Source organism: Grus americana, chromosome 20 (genome assembly GCF_028858705.1).
Source record: "Grus americana isolate bGruAme1 chromosome 20, bGruAme1.mat, whole genome shotgun sequence".
Lineage (NCBI taxonomy): Eukaryota > Metazoa > Chordata > Aves > Gruiformes > Gruidae > Grus > Grus americana.
This window is the reverse complement of record NC_072871.1, coordinates 12,540,523-12,563,813: the sequence shown is the minus strand read 5'-3', so window position 1 is coordinate 12,563,813 and position 23,291 is coordinate 12,540,523. Positions and strand designations below refer to the sequence as shown.

Here is a 23,291-nt window from a genome sequence, read left to right as displayed (position 1 = left end):
TGTTTATTAACATTATTTTGCAGTATAAGAAGCATTTAGTGCTAAGCTTTGTGGCAGCCTAGTTAAAAAACATGGTTTTGTAACTCGTATCTAATAACACATGAGAGAAAAAATACTTACGCCTAGGAAAGTATGTGTCTGAGACTGCAGTAACAAAAAAAAAAAAAAGGGGGGGGGCAGACTAGTAGCCCCACGGACCTTTCTATTTTCTCTACTCTTATCTGTAAACTCATGGGGGTAGTGTGTGGGAGGAAAAAAAAAAGGACGAAGAAGAGGAGATGGGGTGCTGCTGGGCAGAAATAGCCTTGTGTTGTGGAGGGGGTCGAGAGAAGTTGAACACTGCAGCCATTGACTGCAGGACCTCAGCAAACATCTGCTACCCACAAGGAACGCTCACCCTGCATGACTTCACAAGATTTCCAATATGAGGGTGGACTTAATTTATTTTAGCATATGTTTTGGGGAAACATCCCTCTCCTTTCTACCCTATTTACAAATTTACACAACAAACTCAACTTGCCTCCCTCCCCAAACAAACACACATTTTGCAGTTCTTCTTTGTGAACTCAGGAACTCCACTCTGAAACTCAGCAAATAAACTCTCAGCTACATCTGCTTCTAAACTGCTGATTTTTGTAGAAGAATGACAGATGGAAGATATCGCTCTTGCTTCATTTTTGGCAACTGTGCAGCCAGGAAAGTTTGAATACACTGAATGTGCCATCATTCTTCATTAACCTGAAAACCAGCTATGTATCTATTACAAAGAGTGCAAAACTAAGATGTCTCAAACAAACCTTGGAAAAAGCATTTGACTTGGGAAAACTCAATTCATTAAAATGTATCGAGAGCCCCGAGTTCCTCCACAGGAGACTCCTCCTACAGTCTATAAGACTTTAAACATTAAGCATTTCCATGACCATCCTGATACTGCACACAAGTCATAGGTACGAAACACTCATAACAGCTTGATTGCTGCTGCCATTTGATAAAAAACCCCAACACTATATATAGCAGTCACAATGCTAAATTATGAAACTGAGCTCATTCATACAGAAACTTTGACAGATGCCCCTCAGAAGACATTTTCAACAGGGATTCAAATCACTTATAGAAGAGAATTAAGAAATATATATAGAAAATACTTCAATACTTAAAGCACAGTCAAGTTAATTTGCCATTCGTTGGCAAAGAACAGAGCAGGTGAAGAGCTGAGCTGGTTTTCTGGCAGCTGTATGAATCTATACTTTCAGTGAGATTGCTTGAAACTATAATACACCAGTAATTTATCATGATAAAATGTACCAACATCCAAAGCCACAAGAATCTTATAGCTCAGACTTTATAAATAAGAGGGTTTTCCATCCAGGAAAGTTAATTCAAATCAAGGTGAAGGTTGGAAACTCATGCACAATATTCCAAATTAATTCCCTGCATGGTTTTACTATGGAATAAGACTGTCCACTTGTAAAATGGATTTAGCTAATTAGAAGCCAAATTGGCATTAAAGGGAAATATTTAGGGATAATTCTCATATATATGGGAACTTATTTCTCAGATAAAGTCCAGCTTTGTTGAACAGATGTAGATGACAAACCTCCATGGAGGAGATTTTTCTTGTAGTCACTCTCCTTATAATCCAGAGGCCTCTTCTCAAATTTGTTTGCTTGTATTTCCTTTTTCCCAGTTGGTAGGAGTGGTTTTATTGTGTAATTTTTATTTCCTTAAAGGTCACTCCTGTGGTACTGTAAGGAATCAGGAAAGCAGAGGAACTAAACCTGTTCCTCCAACAACATAAACCCAAGATTTTCTACTGTAAAGCAGAAATTCCTGTTTTGTGCTCTCCTGTTAGGAATCAGGTCTGCATTTGCAAAACAATCCAACAAAGAAGTGCCAGCTCCACTGAAATACTTTGTCATTCATGAACCCAGTGGAAGGCAAGTCAACTGTAGACCTAGCAGCAAAGCTCTAGGCTTAAATTTAGACAATAGTCTAAACAAAGCCTAACGTAGCACCAAACAGGCATCTAATTTTTACATAGGAATTTGCAGAATGTTTCTTTTACCCCTTTGATGTCAAAACTGCCACCTCTGTGCCTCTGAAATGACTGTGCGATGGTTTTTCATTTTACACAGCCAGAAATTCATGGCACAAATGGATAAGAGGTGGGGATTCAGAGCAAGTGATGCTTGCCATCAGTCACGTGAAAAGTTAATGCAGAACAGGCACAAAAATATGTCAATATTGGCAGAGGACCTACCTGGATGACGGCAGCTCAATTCTCGATGTCACTGTGAGTGGCATGAAAGGACAAAATGGACTAACCATGATCCTGAAGCCACATAATATTCCTATAATCGGCTTGAAATGCACTGCCAGTCAACAGGCAGCAGACAGTAAACAGTTTGGCAAAGCTGTCCAAGCAATTATCAGGTTACTGTGAAAGAAAAGACCAATATTCACAGCAAATGACCCAGTATAACCAATCTCACCAGCTAACAAGCTCTCCAGATGTAACAGGATGAATGCTCACAGTTGCTTTCAACATTTCAAACCAAGAAACCACTCCCTCATATTCTTAATTACCTCCCACAGCAAGATAAGATGGGGATTTGGAGTCTCCATAAATTCTTACTAGTAGAGAAATCATCCCATTAACTTTCTAACATTAATTCTACCAGGCTTATTTTATAAAACTGATAGCCAAACCAGAGTCCAATAATGAGATGATCTATTTAGAAATACTATTTTGCTTGGAGGAAAAATAGAAACACCATTTTCATCTATAATATCCATAAATCACTTTATTTACAGATTACAACTTGGGGACTCAGGGCCAATCTAGTGATAGGATTTCTCTTCGATTTACACCATGTCAGCATCTGCTCTCTTTACATGAAAAGAAAAAGCTGCCCAAGGACGTGATAGCACTTTCACAGCCTCAACCACCGATATCCCAAAGAGTCTGCCTAGTTCAGTTAGTTACAAGCACACTACATTTTGCATTTCCTACCATTTTAGTCTTGCAAGTGTTTAGCTGAATGTATGACAGCACCGACTGATAGAGTAGCTCTTGTTCAATTTCAAACAAATAAACCACTTCTTTATTTGAAAAGCTTAAGTCAAATGCTCCAAGGCTTCTTTCAGAAAGTGATCATGCAGCAAAATTATGGGCGTACAAGGTAAACATCAGTTAAGACAGTCAAAAGTACGTCCTCCTCTCCCTAGATATGTTCCTACTGTTCAATTATACTGTGGTAGACATGGCTTGTTAAAGGATTTTCACATGCCTAAGGATCCAAGTTTGGCAGTGATTTTTTTTTTTAAATTTAAATAAATATTTTACTCCTATATATATATATAATGCTTTTAAAGAGAAGCTCGGATTGTGCTGAATTACTGTATCAAGAAACAATCATCTCCAAGGTAAAAGGTAACAGCCAAGCATGAGAAAAATCACAACAGGAAGCAGAGAAATTATATTCCAGATATGAGAGCAAACAACACGGCTTTCAAAGCATGCTAGGGGCTATACAGAGCCCACTTATTGCAGATAAGACTTCAGATTGAATTTTGGAGGTCTAATCTGAAATACAGAGAGTCATAATATTCCTGGGGGTAAACAGCTCCAGAGAACATCAGTGTTGCAGCAGTATGCTGCTTCTACCAAATTACCATCACTCTTACTTGAAATCACATCTTCTGGTTGTGTATTAACACAACAATCTTGTATTATCTTAACCTCAGTCTATCGTTTTACCTCCACAAGAAGCACAGGCCAGAAAGGGAATTCCAGAGTTTAAGCTCATTCTCTTCCAGGATCATAAAAATCACATATGGGTAACCATATCATACAAAAGGTCACCCACCGGGACCTGATGCAAAACAAGGAAAAACAAAACAAGGAAAAACAAAACAAGGAAAAACAAAACAAGGAAAAACAAAACAAGGAAACAAACCAAACAAGAAAAATCCTTAAACAAAGAAGGAAAATCTTTCAAATCACCAGTCCATCCACTTGGTTAATTCATGATGATCTTGATTCTTACAGCTAGTTCTACATTTTCAACAAAGTATGTGTCATTCTATTTAAAAAATACGACCTACATTTGAATTTCCAAGTAAGAGCACAGATGTACACAACGCTTTGCATGTTAAATATGTGGCTTTATAGTGGCTTAAGTTTTACACGTGCCCATTATTTCAATGATAAATCTGTTCTGACATTGCTTATTGTTACAGGATCTAAAAACCACGGAGACCCAGAGAGCGCCTAACATGTGAGTTTCGATAGCAAACAGGCTATCTACAGAGAGGCTCAACAGACCTGAAGGAAAAAAGAGGCCGATCAGACGTCAGTCAGACCCTTTTTAATCAGGCTGAAACGCTTTGCTCAGAGAGGAGGACTCAATCTCTGCAATCCACATTCCCATCGCTCATGCTGCTTTCTTAATTAGCAGCAAGTGGACACAACAGCTGTCAGTAGCCTGGAGGCCAGCAAGTTATCAGCAAAAAAGGGGCACGTGTTAAGGAGAGAGACATGGGGGCAGCCACAGAACCGGTCTGTTAAATGCATGAGTGGTCCATACACGCAAAAGATCCAGCCGAAACAGCATACTAACACACGGCCTTGTACACTGACACTGAGAGGATGGTCTTCCTGCTGGCTTTAGTCTGGTTGTTTTAACATATGACTAATTGCAATTCAATTTTTATTTTACTTTTTTTTTTTTTAGTATTCCCATAACCAGAAAAATTAAACTGAGAATAGAAGGAAATGGGAAGGTCATCCTAATGTCTCGATGGAAATACATGGGGGTCAATTCAAAGGCACAGCTTAATAAAATCTTCAAGACTGTTCCTGAGGTTTTAAGCAGCATAAAAGTTGAAGCACAGGAAAGAGGGAGGAGAAAAGATGTTTTACTTAAACAGCAGAGAGGAACTATAGCAGAAGATACAAATTTCATCAGAGACAACTAGAAGCCATAACCTCAAATAAAGTGAAATAAAAAACCTCTCTTCAGTCATTACTATTTGTGTTCTAAATTCTTTGAGCTCAAGTCACTGGTTATGACCTTATTGGGCCACATATTAGACTAATATGGATGACAAAGAAATTTCTGTCCTAAAGAGTCGATACCCTCTGGTCAAGCCATGTACTTATCTGACAACACAACTCCCTGACTCTCTGGATGATCAAGAAATAAAATGATTGCTTCCCTGTTGGATGCAATGATTACTGTCATTTGCGGCAATGGCGGAACTCAATGCAATTGTAAGCAATAAAATGTATTATTAAAATTTCCCACTGCCCATTTGTTAATGAAAAATTGCCATCATCCTGACTTCAACTTCTTCGAAAAAGCCAGGCTTCTTACAAATTTGGCTTAAACCTACCCAGAAAACATAGATTTGGAGCAATTTTCTCAGGCATGTCTGGCAGGCTGCAGTTCTGCGGGTTCTAAATACATACTTGCTTTCTGAGCTTCAACCTCCACAAGGGAAGCTGGGCTGAAGATGGAAGCATTTCCCCAAGCTGCCAGTAGACTAGCAACACATTTAAAAACCCTCATCAAATTAAGTGCTTAATTACAACTCAGACTTTGAGACTCTGGAAATTAGGATAATCTTCTGGGAAATTTATTAGTCTCCCACAAAAGAAATTGCAACATACAAGCCAAAAAAGCACAGAGCTTGGAGAGCGTTAGCCCATCAAATCACACCTTGTACTAGATTCCTCACCCTAATTCCCAGAGAATATGAGGTGAGATATGCAACTTAATTCCAGATTCTTGAGTCTCCGTGAAAGATTAGGAACAACATAACCAGGAGGCTAAATTGTGAACAGTAGTCTCATGTAAAAAGTTGAGAAGTGTTTGTTGAGAAGAGCTGATGGAAAGCTAGCTGTGCATAGGCCTTCTCACGCTTGACTTGGTGAATGTACTAGAGGCAGGGCCACCAAGGGCACTGCTTGGAGGAGGTCTCAGCACAGCCACTCACACAGCCACCTAAACTTTGCCAGTAAATCAAACAGCCTTGCCGGCCCGCTCCGTTCCTCTAGGTGGCATGCTCCGTGCACACAATATTACCTGATTCTTCTCACAAAAGGAGAGATGCCACCACTACACAGCACTGTCTTCCACTCTCACTACCCAATGAGATCTCAAATGCCTTAAAAACATGAACTAACAACCCACTTACAGGATATACAACTCTAGCAATAAACTGAAAAGCCCACAGAAGCTTATGGAGAAGCAGACATCATCTGACCAAAGTAACAAGTTAAATCATACCAATAAATGAAACAAGGGCAGAAGTTGCGCTCACTATTCTCCATCTCACTACAGTCAGCACTTTCCATCACCACCCATCATGAAGTCAAAAGTACAGAATAAATGCTTGTACAATGCTCTAAAAATGTAAAGCTCTAGATAAACACTAAGCATTACACATTTTCCTTTTTGATTCATGAAATTATTGAATCAAGGGAAATTGAATCTTGTTCTCAAAATAAGCCAGAACATCACACATTTTCCGTTGCTACCACCCTCGTGAGCCATGGCCTGAGAATGGCAAGAAAAGCTCTACTGCTTGGTCAAGATGCATATGTGTGCCCCTTTGCTGAGATATATGTACCACTATTTGCTGGCACATCCCCATACATCTCCAGGACAACCCTGCTGAATCAAAACCTTGTGACACAGGCTCTCAGACAGGATGCACTATAAGCAACATGAATGTTATGTGTCAAAAAATTGTAAACTAAGAGAAACAAAGGGCAGTGAGAGGTGACAAAGAAGAGATCATATCCTGGTATCAAAGACAACAAGGAACAATACAAAACGAAAAGCAATTCAAATGCAGAGCTCAAATGCAGAATGAAGTAAGTAATGAAATTGGGTTGGAAGTATCTCAGAAGCTGACCTAGGGAACTACTCCTTTGGGTTCACCTGTACCATACATCAGCTAGAGGTGAAAGGGTTTTCCCCTTTAGTGGCTTATCTCTGCATACTCAGCTTCCAGACAGGTTCATGTTTGGAGCACAGTACTTCTTGGTTACTCTTTTTTTTTTGGTAGCCAAAGGTCAGCAGTTCTGCTACAGCCACCCGTGCCCAGGAAGAGCCCATCGGAGCCCAGCGCTTCCTCTGCTGCTCACAGCTGGCATGGATCGGAGGGGTTTGGACTAAAATAATTTCGTTTTCCAGAAAATTTCAACTACAGAAATTAACTGAAATGCCCATTAATTAAAAATAAACTTTCTGGTGGAAAGCTATGGAAATCTATGTATCGGTCTCAACTCTGTGACTAAAACCAGAGACAGACTATATCAAAAAAGCCCCAAGTTCCTGATTAGCAGATGACTGCATTTCAAGTGTGTGCCCTGTCTAATACAGGCCTTGGTAGAAACCCAGTCTAAGCAACTCTGGTGCCGCAATGCTAGGAAATGCTAAAAGCCATGGAGCCAGTTGAGATTCCTACTTAGAGACAGAAACTGCTACATCAACTCAATATGGGATAAATCAAATAAATGTGTACCCTGGGGCAAGAGTCTGGGGAGTGTGCAGACAAGCCTTTACAAATATTAACTAGCCTGAAGTTAACTACCTCTCTGTAAACTATCCTACAGACTTTGATACCATAAGAACCAGAAACGTTTTCCAATATAAAATTCCAAGCAAGTGAAAATATGAAAGCAGCTCTTGATACAGCTTAACCATGCTTTAGTGCTGATCATTTAAGCTCGCGTTGCTTCCCACTGATATCGAGGTTTTCACAAGATTTTTCATACGGCTTACTCATAATGAACAGCTGCTCTGGCAACTGCTGGAGTCAGCATGTACTTCCTGCCTTGAAAAAAAAAGGCATCTATATAACTCAGTACAGAAAAATCATACTCTCTTTAAAACAATTCATGATAGGGTTTAGATATCAACTGGCTACATGCCACCGACACTCCCTTAAACAATGGTTACACCCTCTATACAGCTAAAAATGAAATAGCTGAAAGGGAAGACATTTTAGACAAGTTCCCAGGGTAAAACACATCTGAAAAGCACTGGTCTGGGACTGACATTGTTCTACTGAAAGAATAAATATCTGAGTCCAAACTATATTTCCTTCACCAGCTTCTTAGACTCGCACAAGAAGAAAATCCATCTGAGCTTTCCTTTTACACTTCTGGTGCTCTGTAACAGAACAAAATCCCAGCATTTCATAAAAGTGTAAAATAAATTAGAAGTGCTACAGATTATGATTTACCCTTTTGTTAACATCACTTGTAGCACCAGTGAGACTGTTTGCCAGCTAAGGAGAGGTCTGAAACTCTTTCAGTGCTGACTTCACGCTGAATACAAATTTTGAGTGATCTGCCCATACAGCAAGTCCTCAACCACAGAGATCTCCTCGCGTAGCAATGCTGCTTACAGAGCCGCCACAGAGAGACAGGGTGTCAAGACAAACATCGTTGTATTAATTGCATCTGTTGATTAACCAGCCCAAGAACAGCCTTGTTTCAATCACAGGCTTTATAAAAGAGTACTGAAATGTTACTGTAAGTGTTGAGATGGATGAGTCAACAGATAAAATACAAAGGCATTTATAAGGAGACTCTCACTGGAGTAATTTGCTAAGCTGCTCAGCTACACAAAATGATGGTCTCTATTGACATAGCATGCTCATATAGTCCTTAGCTTGGTTTTACGTTTCAGTCTTGGTTTTTGCAAGCTTTCCAGTCAAAGCCGGGCAAACACTCATGTACTGTTACCTTTGCAAAGCTGAAAGATGGGTAGAGATGTGTAGCCAATCTGAAAATAGTTTAAAAAGTCATATTAGATACTAATCCTTCTCATTCGGGGAGTTTACAATGGCTCCCCTCCGCATTTTGGAAGCTTTCCTTGACCTTGTGGAGTGAAAGACATTTCAAACCAGCAGGTGAATATAACACTGGGGGCTCGGGGGTCAGAGCAGCGCAGGAAGCACCACAGGGAAGTCTCCCCTTCTCAGCTGAAATAGTTTCTGCGATGCCACGTAAGGTCAGTAGATTCAGGTTACTGAAAGAATTACATTGTAAACTGGGTATCTCTCTCATCTAAAACCATCTGCAATTCATCTTTTAAGGCTGAGATTATTCATTCTGGCAGAATTATCCACTACAAGAGCTCAGTCTGGCAAAGGTTTTTGGTTCTCTCTGCTCTCATTAGAGGCCACGGTAACACAGAACAGTGTTCCACAGGACAGGCTTTAAAATACATTTTAAAATACATAGGCAGGTCTGCGCTAAGGAAAATGGCACCAGTTTACCAGCTGACACCTCACGTAGCTGAGGTACAGAGGCACAAGCAAGGCTTCGGGTTATGAATCCCCTTTACTGGGCTGGGCCTTAGTTCTTTCCACCTTCCTGCACAGGGAACTGCTGCGAGTATTTTTGCCTCACCATGATTTTTTGAAGTAGGATAAAAACTAAGCAAAATCAGAATGCACAACAGGAAAAGGGGTTAGGACTCCAGTATCTCCCCCAAAACAGACATGCAGAGAAAGTGGTCAGCACTGACTTTTGGCTCTTAAGCACACTTGCTCACTAGCCTGGCTGCTATTCCGTTAGATACTTGTCATATAGTCAAGTGTGAAACTCAAGAGGAGCACGTGGTCAAGTGAGTCAACATCTTGGGTTCTGCAAGTCCTTCTCCCCTACTTATTACAGCTCATCCTTCTGCTACCACCCTGCCCCATTCCAACAAAGCATTTTGTATGGACTGCTCATCTGCTATGAAAGTGGTTCATTCCATTCACAATGTACCAACATGAAATTCATTTACATCTCCATCCCTCAGAGCAGATATCCCTGTTCTGCAGGGGCTTCAAAATAGGATGTGCCCTTCATTTGCAATTATCATGCAAAAACCCCCCAAAATCCAAGCAGATAAACCCCCAAAATCCAAGCAGATAAGTTGTCTCCTGCATTTCACCCAGAAGCCAAGGCAATTACTGCAAAACTTGCAGTTTGCATCAGTAAACACAGCAGTATAATAATTTTGGTTTATCTAATTTTCCATTTTGAGGACTATGTAAAAACAAAAACAAAACCAAACAAAACTCAACTGGATTTCTCCTGACAAGCAAATTGTTGAACTGGCCAAAAATCATATTTTACCCACTGCAAAAAAGAAATTCTGGAGATTCTTCAGCTTGTACGATTCAGGATAAAGGGCATTTTACAGATGTTCAAGTGAGAGTATTTTGGGAAACAGACATGTTTTTAATTCCCTCTGGTTCATTTAATAAAATCTAAACATCATAGCTTAAAATAATTCTGACAAAGCAGGCCAGACCTTCCTATCCAATACAGTATAACCAGGTACTGCATCAAAACTGTTTTGTATCCTCTCCTTGGGTAAAATAGCAGGAATGGAGAAAAAGAAACCATTTACATGAACAGCAGAAACCTCTCTACCCAGATCCATTAGTTTTACTCTTAAGTATTGACAGATGAGTAATGAAAACTCCGCTGCAGACACAGGCTCTTCTTCAAGGCAGCATCAGTTAATAAACCACAACCACAGCTGCAAAAGTATTAAGGAATTTAACTAAATGACTCCTTCAAGGGCACAAGATTGAAAGAGGAGCCAGTTTTTGTGCTTTGTTATCATCCCAAAGGTTAAGATCACAGTGTGCAGCATCAACACAAACCACTGTTACTTTTCTGGATACGAGTGCTTTGAATGACAATTTCATTAAATGTATACTACTACTATTTCTAGCCTGGGTTTTTCCCCCCATTATGATAATCTTTGAAACTTAGCATACCAGGTTGTCCAAGTTTTTAGATGCGAAGTACTTCATCTGAGAATTGTTATTATTATTATTAATAATAATAATAATATAAAACCCCACAGCCTGTTAGCCCTCCCCACAGGCCATGCCACAGCACTGGTAACACTGCAGAGAACGGTGTTTTGCATGAGATGTCAACTTGGGATGCCAGACTCCGATCAGGACCTTGATCAACATTCACGTTAACACCATGCGCATGCTGGGAATGATTTCAGAATCAGTTATGCTCTCATTCGATGTGCGAAATTTTTTTTATATTGCCAGTGGAGCTCTAGCAGCCTAGATGACCAATGGCTGTAATCTTAGATGGAATTATTTATACCAGCCCCAAGTAACTGAGGAACTTGAGAAGTATCAAAACAATGACAGAAGTGATCAACAACCTTCCAGCATCATTTTTGTTGTTACTATTACACACCTTGTTGCCAGAGACTCTCAGGATTTATAGATAAACCCATCTGCCCAGCTGCCAGAAATAATTCCTCAGATCTTTCCTTAGTTTTTTCTTATCATGTTAACTTCAGCGAGAACAAAAAATGTAAAATACACATTTGGCTGGTAACCCCGAACACAGATAATTGTGATCAACTGCCAGGTAAGCATTTTTTCCTTATACACATAGTAAAAAGCCACAACAATCCCAACAACCCAGGGCAACGACATGGATTACACCAAAGTCTGGCCCAAATGATGGTTTTGATCCCTTGGCCCTTAACGGTTCCCAGGCTGCCAGCCAAATGGAAGCTTAGAAAAGTTCTCCTGTGTATCACTTGCGGTATACCTGATGCCTCCAGAGAGCCTTAGAAGTATTACAGTGAAATGTACACCTCAGATTTGAGGTCTAATGAACAAGGCTGTAATTCAGGATAAAACCTAGGAGTAAGAGCTGCCAATGCTTATTTACGGAATTTATACAAGTGCTTTCACCCAAGACAGACAGAAGCAAACCCATCTTTGTTTAAAGATTACCTGGAAATATACACAGACAGTAATGAGAATCAAATTCTCTCTTTGCACGGTTTTTAAGGGTTCATTTGTTCTGTCATTTTTACCAGGATACTTTGGCTTTTAACAGCCAAAGGGTGCTTTACTGCCCTCGATCGGCTCCTCTGAGCTGTCCCCAGAAGACACCAAAAGATTTTGCTTTTCCTTGCCATTCCCTGTTCCAGGCCAACCAGTTCACAATTCAAGCAATCCTTGTTCTAGCAGCAAAGAAAAACATTTTTTATCAGTGTTTTTACCTTTCAGTCTGATGCCGAATCATAGGCTGATGGAACACGGTACCTCATGTCTCCCTAGGCTGAGCAGCACGAGGGAAAGCAAAGAAATTAAACTTTAAAAGCACATTTGCTTTAGCACTGCAAGAAACAGGTGTGCCAAAGCAAGAGTGGCAGTGAAGAAATGCCTTCTCCAGCTCTGCCTCAACCAAAGATGCAGCAAGCAGTTGGCTAAATCAATGCATTCAGCTTCACATAACTATAGTATCAAGCAATATCTAAAATCTCTTTGAACAGCTTTCCAACAGAACAGAAATCTGCCCGGGGTTGGGATTCATCTCCCCCAAACTTAGGTGGGTAAATGCTAGGCATTAGGGTCTACGCTAGTCACAGTCACCAGAGGCTTTTCCTATGGTTTCTGGTGAAAGATGGGCATTTCCAAACCAATATAACCACTATTAAATCATTTTGACAACTGCTGGAATCCACAAGGGACTAGAAATTATTAGAACAAAAATTACACATAAATAAAAAATATTTTAGACTCTGTATACACAAAACTGTATCTATTTTAATGTAGGTGCAATTTTGAGCCAGCTTTGCAAAATTGACTATTTCTGAGCAGGATATTCTCAAATCACCATAAATCTCTCTGTTATGAATTCACCTTACCTTTATAGATTTAGAGGCAAAAACTTAAATGACACAATCAGCTTTTAGCTAACACAAGTGTGCTGGTGCAAGACGTTGAGTGGGAAAATGAGAAGTTTCTAAGCAATAAAGAACTTACATCCACTCGTTCTTAGACCTTGGCTACACATGAAAGTTGCATCAATAAATCCAGCTGAGGTTAAACTAGAGTAACTCACTGCACCATTTCCTCTTTTTTTTTTTTTTTCCAAAATACAGTCAGATTTATCTCATGCCTGTGAATTTTACAGTGCAAGACAAATATGAGACTAGTTTAGACTGACAAAATGCTCATGCAACTGAATGAGCATAAGCTAATAACCTTAGTTAAATCATCAAACAACAAACTGCATCATCCAGGTCTTAGTTTAAAAAAAAAAAAAAAAAAAAAGTCTTTTTCTAAGCAAAATTAGTGAAACTCTATCTATTCTTCCAACACAAGAAAGCTAGCTCCCTTGCATGTCCCTTGGCACTCCTCTGACCAAGAAGCACCACGCATGTTAGTGGTTTTGAAATGACATGTATACCAGTTGACTCTGGATGCCCAAACTGAGTATGGGACAGCTACATTTTCCCTTTTGCCACAATGAAGGCACTATTTGTGGTCTCTTTGTTTTACTCTGTCTTCTTCAGAAAATGTGCAGAAATTTATTTAAATTTGTAATATCGATTCCTCTGCAAAGTTTGACTGAAATTGGCCAATGGGACCGACAGTTCTAACAGAGGATGGACGAGCCATCACTATTTCCTTATGAAAAGATGGTACAGATTAAGAAAGGTACAGACATAAGAAGCAAGCTTACCCGAGCAGATGCACTGTTATGTGTCAAGACTTAGTGTTTTTTCTTTAAAGAGTTACTACGCACCTCAACATCACAAAATTGGCCATACTTGAGAGAGCCAGCTCATTTTAAACAATGCACTTTAAATACCATTTCTTATATTCATTAGATCATTTTAACAGGGTGGTTCTACAACCTTCCAAAGTGTCTCTCCTGTAAAGTATAACAGACCAGGCTGACAGAGCAGGAGATAGCAGTGTCAGTGTTTCCAGTGACAGAGCAAACAGCTATTCACAGAGCAAACAGAAAAGCTAAGCTGAAAACAGAAACTCCCCACCTCAGTTTCTGTCAGTTATGCTCTCCTAGGTATTGCTCATAAAGATAAAAGATTATTAAAAAAAAAAAAAGAAAGAAAGAAAAAAAGAAGGTGATGTGACTCTCAGATACATACCATTTTGGAGTACTACAAATTTCTCCCATATAGTAGCCATGGAGAAGCAATTCCAAGCAGTGAAAGAGTAAACTCAACCCCTGCACCACACTTACCATGCTCCATCAAAAATCTGGCATCAGACTTAACATATGATTTCACGTGACCTTTGCAAGAATATTTATACAGATAAACCACGTCCTGCACAAACCAGTGCTCTACATTTCCTGGAAGTCCCTGTAAATTCATAGATGAGCTCTAATTAAACCTGTTAGTAGACCTCCCTAGTTCCTCAAACTTATTATTCTTGCATATAATTCAGTTTAAAGGTTCTTGTAATTAGAAAAGCAGAAAACATACACTTAAAAAAATTAAGATGGAAAAAATATATCCAGGTAGGGATATTTAATTTCTTTGTACATGAAACCTGCAGCACAGATCACTCCTCACAATGAAATGCAAGGCTGCATTGTTAAGCAAAAAGTGGATGGAAACCATCCGTACTTTATCTCCCCATACTCAAACTGACAAACTTAAGTTAATATAGTTAGAGCACAAAATGAAAGGATAATATAATCACCCAAGGAAAACTGTTTTAAACTGTATTGTCCCGCTAACTGAAGCCCACCACCGGATGGATGCACTGAGGGCTGCTATCTAGAATTGGTAGGAATGTACTATACAACCAGAACTAAAATATTGATTTCCCTGGGTGCCCTTTATTACATGATGCCTGGTTCGTAAAGGAAACTTTCTAAATATGGAATCAATTCCTGAGGCTATTTTACCACCTCTTGGGCAGTATGGACAGGACAGATTGGTAGACTGAGAAGCACAACAAAAACATCAAAACGTAGGAGATAAAACAATGCATGCTGTATATTGTGAACAAACCCCTTTTGCTCCCATTTTAATTAATAAAGACTACCTGCAAACTACAGTTTAACAGATGTAGAACTACATATTCAATCTCTTGGTAAAATTCTATCAAGGTTTAATTAACCACCCAAGTTGCATCTCCTTACTCCCAACTTTACCAGCTTTGGGTAACTATTCTTTGATTTTAGACTCTACTGATTTTTCCTTTCTTTCCAGAAGCCTAAAAAGAAATTTCTCATCTATTTTCTTTCAAAACCCATGATTTTTGTACATGCGAGGGATGAAATTAAAGGTCTTGTTTAGAATATAAATGGGACTGGTTCAGTGAATATGTTAAGTACGCAACAAAAGGACATCCACGCATGAAGCTTCGGAGAGAAAGAACGAGAGCATGAGAGTGCAAGCAAGCTTTAACCTTTCTCCCTCAGCAGAATAATGAATTGATATTTCCTTAGAGGCACTGATGGCCACATCAAGATGTTAACTTGAATCACAAAATGCACAGTATTTTCACGACACCAGAAAAGCTCTACACAAAGCAGCAGAAACTGTCACCCAGGTAAAGTAAGACAATGCAAAACATGCATTTGCTTAATTCAACGAGCCTCAAGCCCCATAATTAAGAAATCTCTTCTTTGGGTGCCACCCATGCTCAATCGACCCTCTCAGTGGTGTGAAAGGGGAACGAAAAAAAATGAAAGAAACATGAAACCAAAATTCTAGCCAAGGCTTAGAATCTCCATACAGCTCTTGTCAATTCTCAAATTTTTTTAGATTACTTAAAATAGCAAGCAAGTATAGGAGAACCAATTCTCCCAAATACCGTCGACATCGTATCTCCCACAACACTAAGTAAATGAATGCTCTGATACACACTGTCTCTTTCTTATACGTGTTTCTATTCACTTCTTCCTTGCTCTCAACATGAAAACGTTACCTTACAAACTCCAGAGAAGATGAGTTATGGTAGCGACTAAAACAGCAAACAGATTTAACATCAAGAGACTGTTTCAAAGCTGAAGAGCTTTGACTGAAATATGCAATGCAAATAAAAGTAGACCAATAATCTGATCCATCAACTTTCTCAGGTTGCTTCACATAATACATGGGGACATCATTTCTCTCTCACATATATGAAATTGTTTCCTCTGTCAGCATCAATGTCACAGCAGAAGAAGAGATCGGAAATGTATTTTTAAGAGTGGATGCTATGGGTCAGGTGATGTAGCTGTAAATTTGTCAGGCTGCAGTAACGTGAATAGCAGAACTGGAGAACTTTCCTTTGGCAGCATGCCCCAACCTGCAGGATTCCTGCAGCTTTTCCGGATTGCTGAAATTCATCTTCTGTCTCTTTGCCTTGGAACAGACTCCTGTGAAAACCGCCAGGAGCCTCCTCCTTGCCCGCTTTCCCTTTTTGTCATCCATCTGTCTTTTCATATCTGCTCTACCTGCACACAACTTAGCCCACCATTTCCTCCTCTTCTAATATCCGTGGGTTGGGCATCCTCTCACTCCTCTTCTGGTCTTTCCAACCAGTCCATCAACATCTCCACTTGTGATGTCCCTTTTTCCCTCTCTGGCCTCCTTTTTATACACCTTGGAGTTCCGGGGCTGCAAGTTTGAATTTGCAAAGGTGAATAAATCTAGTTTTTCTCCAACCAGCTCTCTCTTTTCCTCTAATCTCTACTAAAGCACTGAGAACGACACACTGTTCTCCATTACCATCCACTCATACCATTTTGTTCTCCAATATTTCTCAACTGTATACCACGAAAGCTAAGCTTTGGTTATTTAGACAAAACTGACAAATAACGAAGCTAATATTGTTGCAATAGCTACTTGATTTTAATACTCCTTCCATACTGCTTCTGTGACAATGGCTGAATCTTACAGTTTGCTAACATTAATAAATGTTCAGGCACTCACAGAACAATAAATTTTCAGTTGTTTTCGGAGAGAAAAGCCTATTCTATCACAATTTTGAGAAGCTGAAGGATCCCTCTCCATGCACAAGTTGTTCTCCAGATACTGTAAAGTCTCCACAGGAAGAATACAGACTGGAAGGATTCATTTCACTGCTAAGCAACAGTACACAGAGGTCAATAGCTTTGCAAACCGGCAAAAGACCCCAAAACTCCAGATCTCTAGTTTCAGCAGAAAAATGTTGGGATTATTTGCCTTGGAAAATGGAACAAGTTATATCCTTTACATGTATCCAAACTATGCAAAATGATGGGTGTGGTGAGGAGCAGGAGAGAGGAAGGCACCTATTAAATCACCTTACCTGTAGCTCTGACATATAATTTGTTGTTTTTAATATATACATAATTTCTGGAGTTTTATCTGGCACAAAGACGGGAGATGCTCTCTATCATCTTACCTTTGCTGGGGTACAAGGATCTTCCAAATTAGATGCTATGATAACAAACAATTCCAGCTGTCACCTCTCAGTAGCCCAACTGAGAACTGCCTAGACATCTCCCGTAATGCACATAATGACTGAGTGCTTGAATTAAATCTGATTAGGCATCAAATGCCTCTGCCAGGGAAAGGTATAACATCTCTCGTTTCCTTAAAATAATGTCTGGAAAGTTAACACTTCATGTTCCTCCACTTGCAGTTAAGATGCTGTAAGCTTCTGAATTGAATGTTCTCCTTTCAAAGGATTTGTAAGTCAACAGCAAAGCTCATTTTGCCAATTCTACCCACAGGCTTTCAACTTTGAAATAAATAAGGGCTTAATGTATCTTCTTTTAAAAAGACCCACACCTTTGCATCAGAGTCTTTCTAATACAGCACAGATGCACTTATAGATAGAACTATTAGAATATCAGCTGAGGTATCAACTGCAATTCATAGCTTCCAAAAAGATGGATAAAACCCCAAGGAAACTTGAAAAAGCAGTTACAGGTTTCCTCCACTCATGCAATACAATGCAGTGACTAAAGCCATGCTGACAGCCTACAGGTCCCTTACAAACAAGGAATGTTCTCTGCAAGCGAAGCAAAGACCTAGGTGAGGGACATTTGTGTTATGTCTTGACTGACAGTGAACTTCCACTCATCTCTCTGCTTGCCAGGAGGTTAGCAAGAGCCAGTAAGAGTTAGCACCACATAAAAAAAATCACACCAATAGATATATTTAGTCATTGCGGTTCAAGGAAAACGATTGCTTGCACTGAAAATAAATTTAGCAATTGTTTCCAGTTTCTGCTTTTTCACTGACTAAGGCACAACCCAGCTGCTTCGCATTCCAGTAGACTTCAGCTGTCTTTTTTCTCCACTCCTCGGCCAGTTCCTTCTTACAACTGCTATGACCATCTCAGTCTTGCGGCAGTTATCCCACAGGCTACATTTCTAACACTCCAATCTTAAAGCTATGCAACAGAACACCTGTTAAGCCTACGCCGACTTAAAAAAATGGCAAAATTTGTGCCATTTTGCAGGAAACACTGAATAGTGATCATCTTGTACCTGTATTTTGCCTCTACACAAAACTAGACTGAATTGTTGGTGCTTTTTAAACAAGTTAGAATAAAACACACATGTGATGTCACTATCCGAGCAGCATATAGTAGGAAATGCAGCAGGTGGTAAAAGCCCAGGTAAGGAAGAATTGGAACTGAATTGCCTTCAGGGCTGTGAAGGAACTCTTTAGGAGTGCTTCATTTTCAGATTCTGGGACAAGACACTTCACAGAGAATTTTTACTTCATTTGAAAACCACCAGTAGAGCAGTGCTTACACTGGTCAACTGCAAAACTTCGAACTTGAAAGCCCCTCACTTTTACTGAAGAACATGGTACAGTGGTGAACGCACAACTGAACCGAGAAAGAGTTCTGCCTAGTAACTCACCCAAGCTTACATTAGACAAAGAGAAACTGCAGAAAACTGTACAGGTGTAAAAAAATATGGAGGATAATTTCCATAGAATGATCCAAGAGATGATTACAGTTCAAAATATATCCTCCCCAAAAGTAAGATCCCCGGGAAACTTCACGTTAATACAAAAACATTCACAGATGCACAATTCAGGATCACGTACGTTGGCGTGGAGAACTCTGAACAAACATTAAGTTCCTATAGAGATGGGAATAACCTGGCCTCCTGAATTTTCTTCTATTTTGCCATTTTCCTTAAGAACAGAGCTCTCCTGGGATTACCCCTAAACGTTTATAACACCAAGACTAACAGAGGAGACTTCAGAGATGAATTTGCTTATCAGGCAAATGCTTATGAGTAAAAGGTGAAGACAACAGCATTTTCAGCCTGCTGGGAATAAATACATCCAGTTGAGTCCTGAGCAGAATGGAGACAACTGACTGCACTCCAGGTAGCTAACGCTTGAACCGGTTATCTCAAACAACCTTTAGCAGACAGCTATTGAAAAACCAAGCTTACGTGGGATATGAAAACCCTGCAAGAAACTACAAGATTAAGATTAAAAACATCAAATAGATTAAACCTTCCAAGTATGGCACACATATTTTCTTTGGTTTTAATAAAGGGCATTCTTGAATGGACCTGCTTCATGGAAGAGCTTTTGGTTTAGACCTGATGGTGTCTACCTGGTCCCTTACTCTCCCTGAATTGATGCAGAATAGTTCAACTCCCTGGAGCATGTAATCCATCAGGTAAATAAATACAGGAGTTGAGGTATTGCCATGGTAACCGGACACCCAAGCAGAATCTGCAACAACCTCCTCCACTCTTTCTTGGCATCCTTGTTTTGGATTTGAGATCAAAACTATAAGACTAACTAGGGTGACAGCAAATATCTCCTGAAAGTGAAGACAGAAAGTCACAGTTCTACAGTAACGAAAAACCAACGCTGGATGCCATTCCTTCCCTTCAAGTCAATGGGGGTTCTGCTTCCAAAAATTATTTGGAAGTCTCCTGGCTGGAGCCTAACAAAACAGGCAGTCTAATACTAGTGAAAACAAAATATACCATCTTGTTCTACATTACCAGATGGCTCCCCTTCACTCCAAAGCAGTGCTCTGAATCGCTCTACAGTGATGCTTTTGTTGATTAAACAACGGTGCAGAGAGGCTCCAGAGGGATTCTTGTCCACTCTTCTTGGTGGACAGGATGGTAGCTGTTATCTCTAATCATTTATTATTGTTTTTTATTAAGTGCCGACAAGGCGTTACATTTAAGGACCCAGGGAGCAGATGTACATAAGATCTCTAGGGATGTAACCCTGTAAGGTAACACTTCTTTTCCCAGCAGCCTGACTAGATGAACATGGGAGTCAAACCAAAGCCCAAGCCAACTCCGAAGCTTGTCAAGATGGCTCGTTATCAGGCAACAGCCTATTTACAACATAATGGGTTTTGCATGTATTTCCATTCCCATAAGAAAAAAACAAATTCAAATGTACACAAATATGCAGACCTTAGACCTCATAGCATTTGTTTCATGACTCTGTATCCTTTGTTCTACTACTGTATACATTTTGACAAATATTATCCCGGAATTACTGCAGTATTGCAGACTGTTTATTCGGTGATGCTGTTAACCGAACTGTTTGTGTCAATCAGAAGTTCAAACACTCAGAAACAGTGATCAAGACTGTACCACACTGAAACAGCTGGCTTCCAGCCCCGCCTTCCCCATCTCTTCTCCTCCAGTTTATATTTGGACTGGATTTAATTTTTTTTTTAAATACCCTTCTTTGAATATACAAGCAGTTGAAAGAGCAGTTTCCCAGATTTACAGTTTCTCTTGTTCAGCAAATTATCACTACGATACACACCCACTAGAAAGAATGCCTCCACATCAAGGCTTCACCCATTGCATCTTCAAAACTGTACATTTACAGCACTGACCTGGGGATGGATCCCGCATGATGTCTTGCGTTCTTCAATGGGAGTTCAGTGTGTTGCAAGGTCGGGTCTCTAGGTTGCGCAGCATATGATTTTTGTATGGTATTTTTGGCCTTTCTGTTCTATTGTTTATGGAATCGCACTGCGTTTGTGTGTGTCTACAGAGTCATCTTCCCGCGTTTGAACTCTTCACGCTGCTTCGCTGGTGTGGAGTTATATTTACTATTCTCACAGGGTTATTTACTGCACGCGAATAAACAAAACGTGATCACTTATTTATACATCTGTAATTACTGTCTATAGCGCTATCAGCAGTTACTAAAATCCCCAGCCAAATTCACTTCTAGCATAAACAAGTGACAAATATTTTAGAGCTGGCCCCAGGTCTATATATGTTGCTAAGACCTTCCTTACTCAGTTACCCGCTTCCCAGACAAACAGTTGCAGCGATATACCAGTAAGCATTGAAAAGACATAGCCAGAATCCCAAAGCAAGCGTTATGTTGCGATTCTATGTAAGGGACTGTGCATCGGATTAACCTATGATATTTCTGGAATAACATTTGTCCCATGATGTGATGCACACTTGTTAGACAGTAACTTAGTGCTAAGAGCTGGAAACATGCCTATGTACTGCACTTAAAAGCCGGCTGCCAGGCAGCCAGTCTGCTTATCCCTGCAGGCCACTCCAGAACCATATCGCAGGAGAACATATTCATGTACAGTGCAGCGCGGAAGCCAGAACAAACCAGCATCGAATGATCAAAACCAGAAAGCACTGTTCCCAACTTTATTCCTTTGAAACAGGAATCTTTCCTAAATCGGTGGCTGCTGTCCTGGAAAACCTGAACGCTGTACTTCGCACATCCCGACTCAGACTGCTACCCTGCATTCCCCAGAAGGCAACTGCCTAGCTATTCCTTACAATAAAAAATACAAAACAGCATTGATTTTTCTCTGCTAATTAAATGCAACATAATTAAACTAAATAACTTCACTGCTTGATTTGCAAAACACTAATTGAATCTTTAAACATACTACTCCCGCTACACAGAAGAACAGGGGCATTCAACCATCTAAAGTGACAACTGAGAACCAGACACGACTCCAGAAGCACAGAGAGACAATATGATCCGTGCTCGAGTGTTTCCTTGTGAGAGCAGAAGAGATCTCAGCAGCCTTCCCTGGCTCTGGCTCTAGGCGAGCACCCCAGGCTCGGGGGAGAGCTTTGCAAGAGATAGGAAAAAATGAGCAAGTTCCCTCTGACATTTGCCCACGGACTCATCTTTTCTGATCTTGCACAAACACCAGAAGAGGAAAGTTGGAGAAGTTGCAATTAATCATTGCATGTAGGCCCCAAAGCGTTGCAGCGCCCCGGCTTTGCTGATGCTTTGCTACATGGAAAGGACGGCAGGGGTGCGGAAAAATAAAACACAAAATAGGAAAAGGAGGGAGAACGGGGGGGGGGGCGGGGGTGAGAAAAAAAACCCAAAACAAAAAAACACACAAACGAAAAAGCGGAGGAGACAAAAAGCCCGACACAAACGGCGCCCGGGCAGCCCCGGACCAGCCCCTGGCAGCGCGGCGGCGGGGGCGCCGGGCAGAGCATCCCCCCCCGCGGCCCCGGGCTCAGCCCCGGCCCCGGCCCGGGCCACGCACCGCCTTGACAGGAGCCTCCCGCCGGCCCGGGGCGCCGAAACCCGCCGGGCGCGGGGGGCCCTGCCCGCCTCCCCCAGCCCCGCCGGGCCGCGCCAGGCCCGGGGCCGGCAGCTCCGGCAGCTCCGGCGGGCCGCGGCGGCGGCGGGGCGGCGCTGAGGGGAGGGAGGCGAGCGCGGCCGCCCCGGCGGGCTCCCCCCGGGGCCTCCCGCGGCGCCCGGCCCGCTCACCTGCTTTCTCGATCTTGCCGGACATGTCGGAGCCGGGCTCGGCGCTCAGGCCCGGCCGCGCAGGTAGCCGGCCGAGCGGCCACGGCGCAGGGCTGCCAGCCGCCGCCGCTTCCCGTTTGCTGCCGGCCGGCCGGCCGCGATCCGGGAATAGGCGCTGCGGCGGCGGCCTGTGGAGCTCGGCGGCGGCGGCGCAAGCAGCGCCCGCCCCCCGCTCGCTCCGCCGGGCCGCGAGGGGAAGAGGCGGCCCGGGGGCTCCCGCCGCACACGCACACGCACACGCACACGCGCCGCCCCGGGCCGCAGCGCCGCCTGCCGGCCGCACCGGGGAACGGCCGCCACGGCCCGCCGGGCGGGGCCGGTGGGGGGCAGCGGGCTGCGCCCCCCGCACCTCCGGGCGTGCCCGGGCTTCTGGCACGGGAGCGGCGGCGCCTCGGGGCGTCCTGTGAGGGACCGGCGGCGCCTCGGGGGCGGTGGCACTTGGGGACGGGCGGTGCCCTCGGCGGTGCCCCTCCCGGCAGCGCAGACAGGGCGCAGGCAGGGCCGCGGCGGGCGCTGGCGGCGATGGGCAGCGTCCACAGGGAAACCCTCTTCCGTGTCCCCGGGGCGAGGAGCGGGACTCGGCAGGCCGTGGAGCCCCGGGCACCGTGGAGCGGACGCTCGGTACCAGAGGGCGGCTCCGGGCCCAGCTTCTCTGCCCGGGCCTCCACCGAGGGGATGCGGGAAACCCGAAAGAGGTTCCCCCCCCCCCCG

At 42.1% G+C, this 23,291-nt stretch overlaps 1 protein-coding gene across 8 annotated transcripts in view; it reads right to left on the bottom strand.

Annotated features, from left to right (window-relative positions):
* RAPGEF1 (Rap guanine nucleotide exchange factor 1) overlaps positions 1-22,909 on the bottom strand; it is an 88,958-nt gene extending 66,049 nt beyond the window's left edge. For 2 of the 8 annotated variants that reach the window (XM_054848491.1, XM_054848488.1), the window contains exon 1: positions 22,542-22,908. Coding sequence is in view for 7 of the 8 variants with exons in the window: in XM_054848488.1 (XP_054704463.1) it covers positions 22,542-22,566 (25 nt within the window). In the remaining variant the exon portion in view is untranslated. Of the gene's footprint in view, positions 1-20,658; positions 20,899-22,541 lie in introns of all 8 variants that reach the window. The other 6 variants (XM_054848490.1, XM_054848489.1, XM_054848494.1 and 3 more) reach the window with 6 other exon arrangements.
* Between the last annotated feature and the right edge of the window lie 382 nt (positions 22,910-23,291).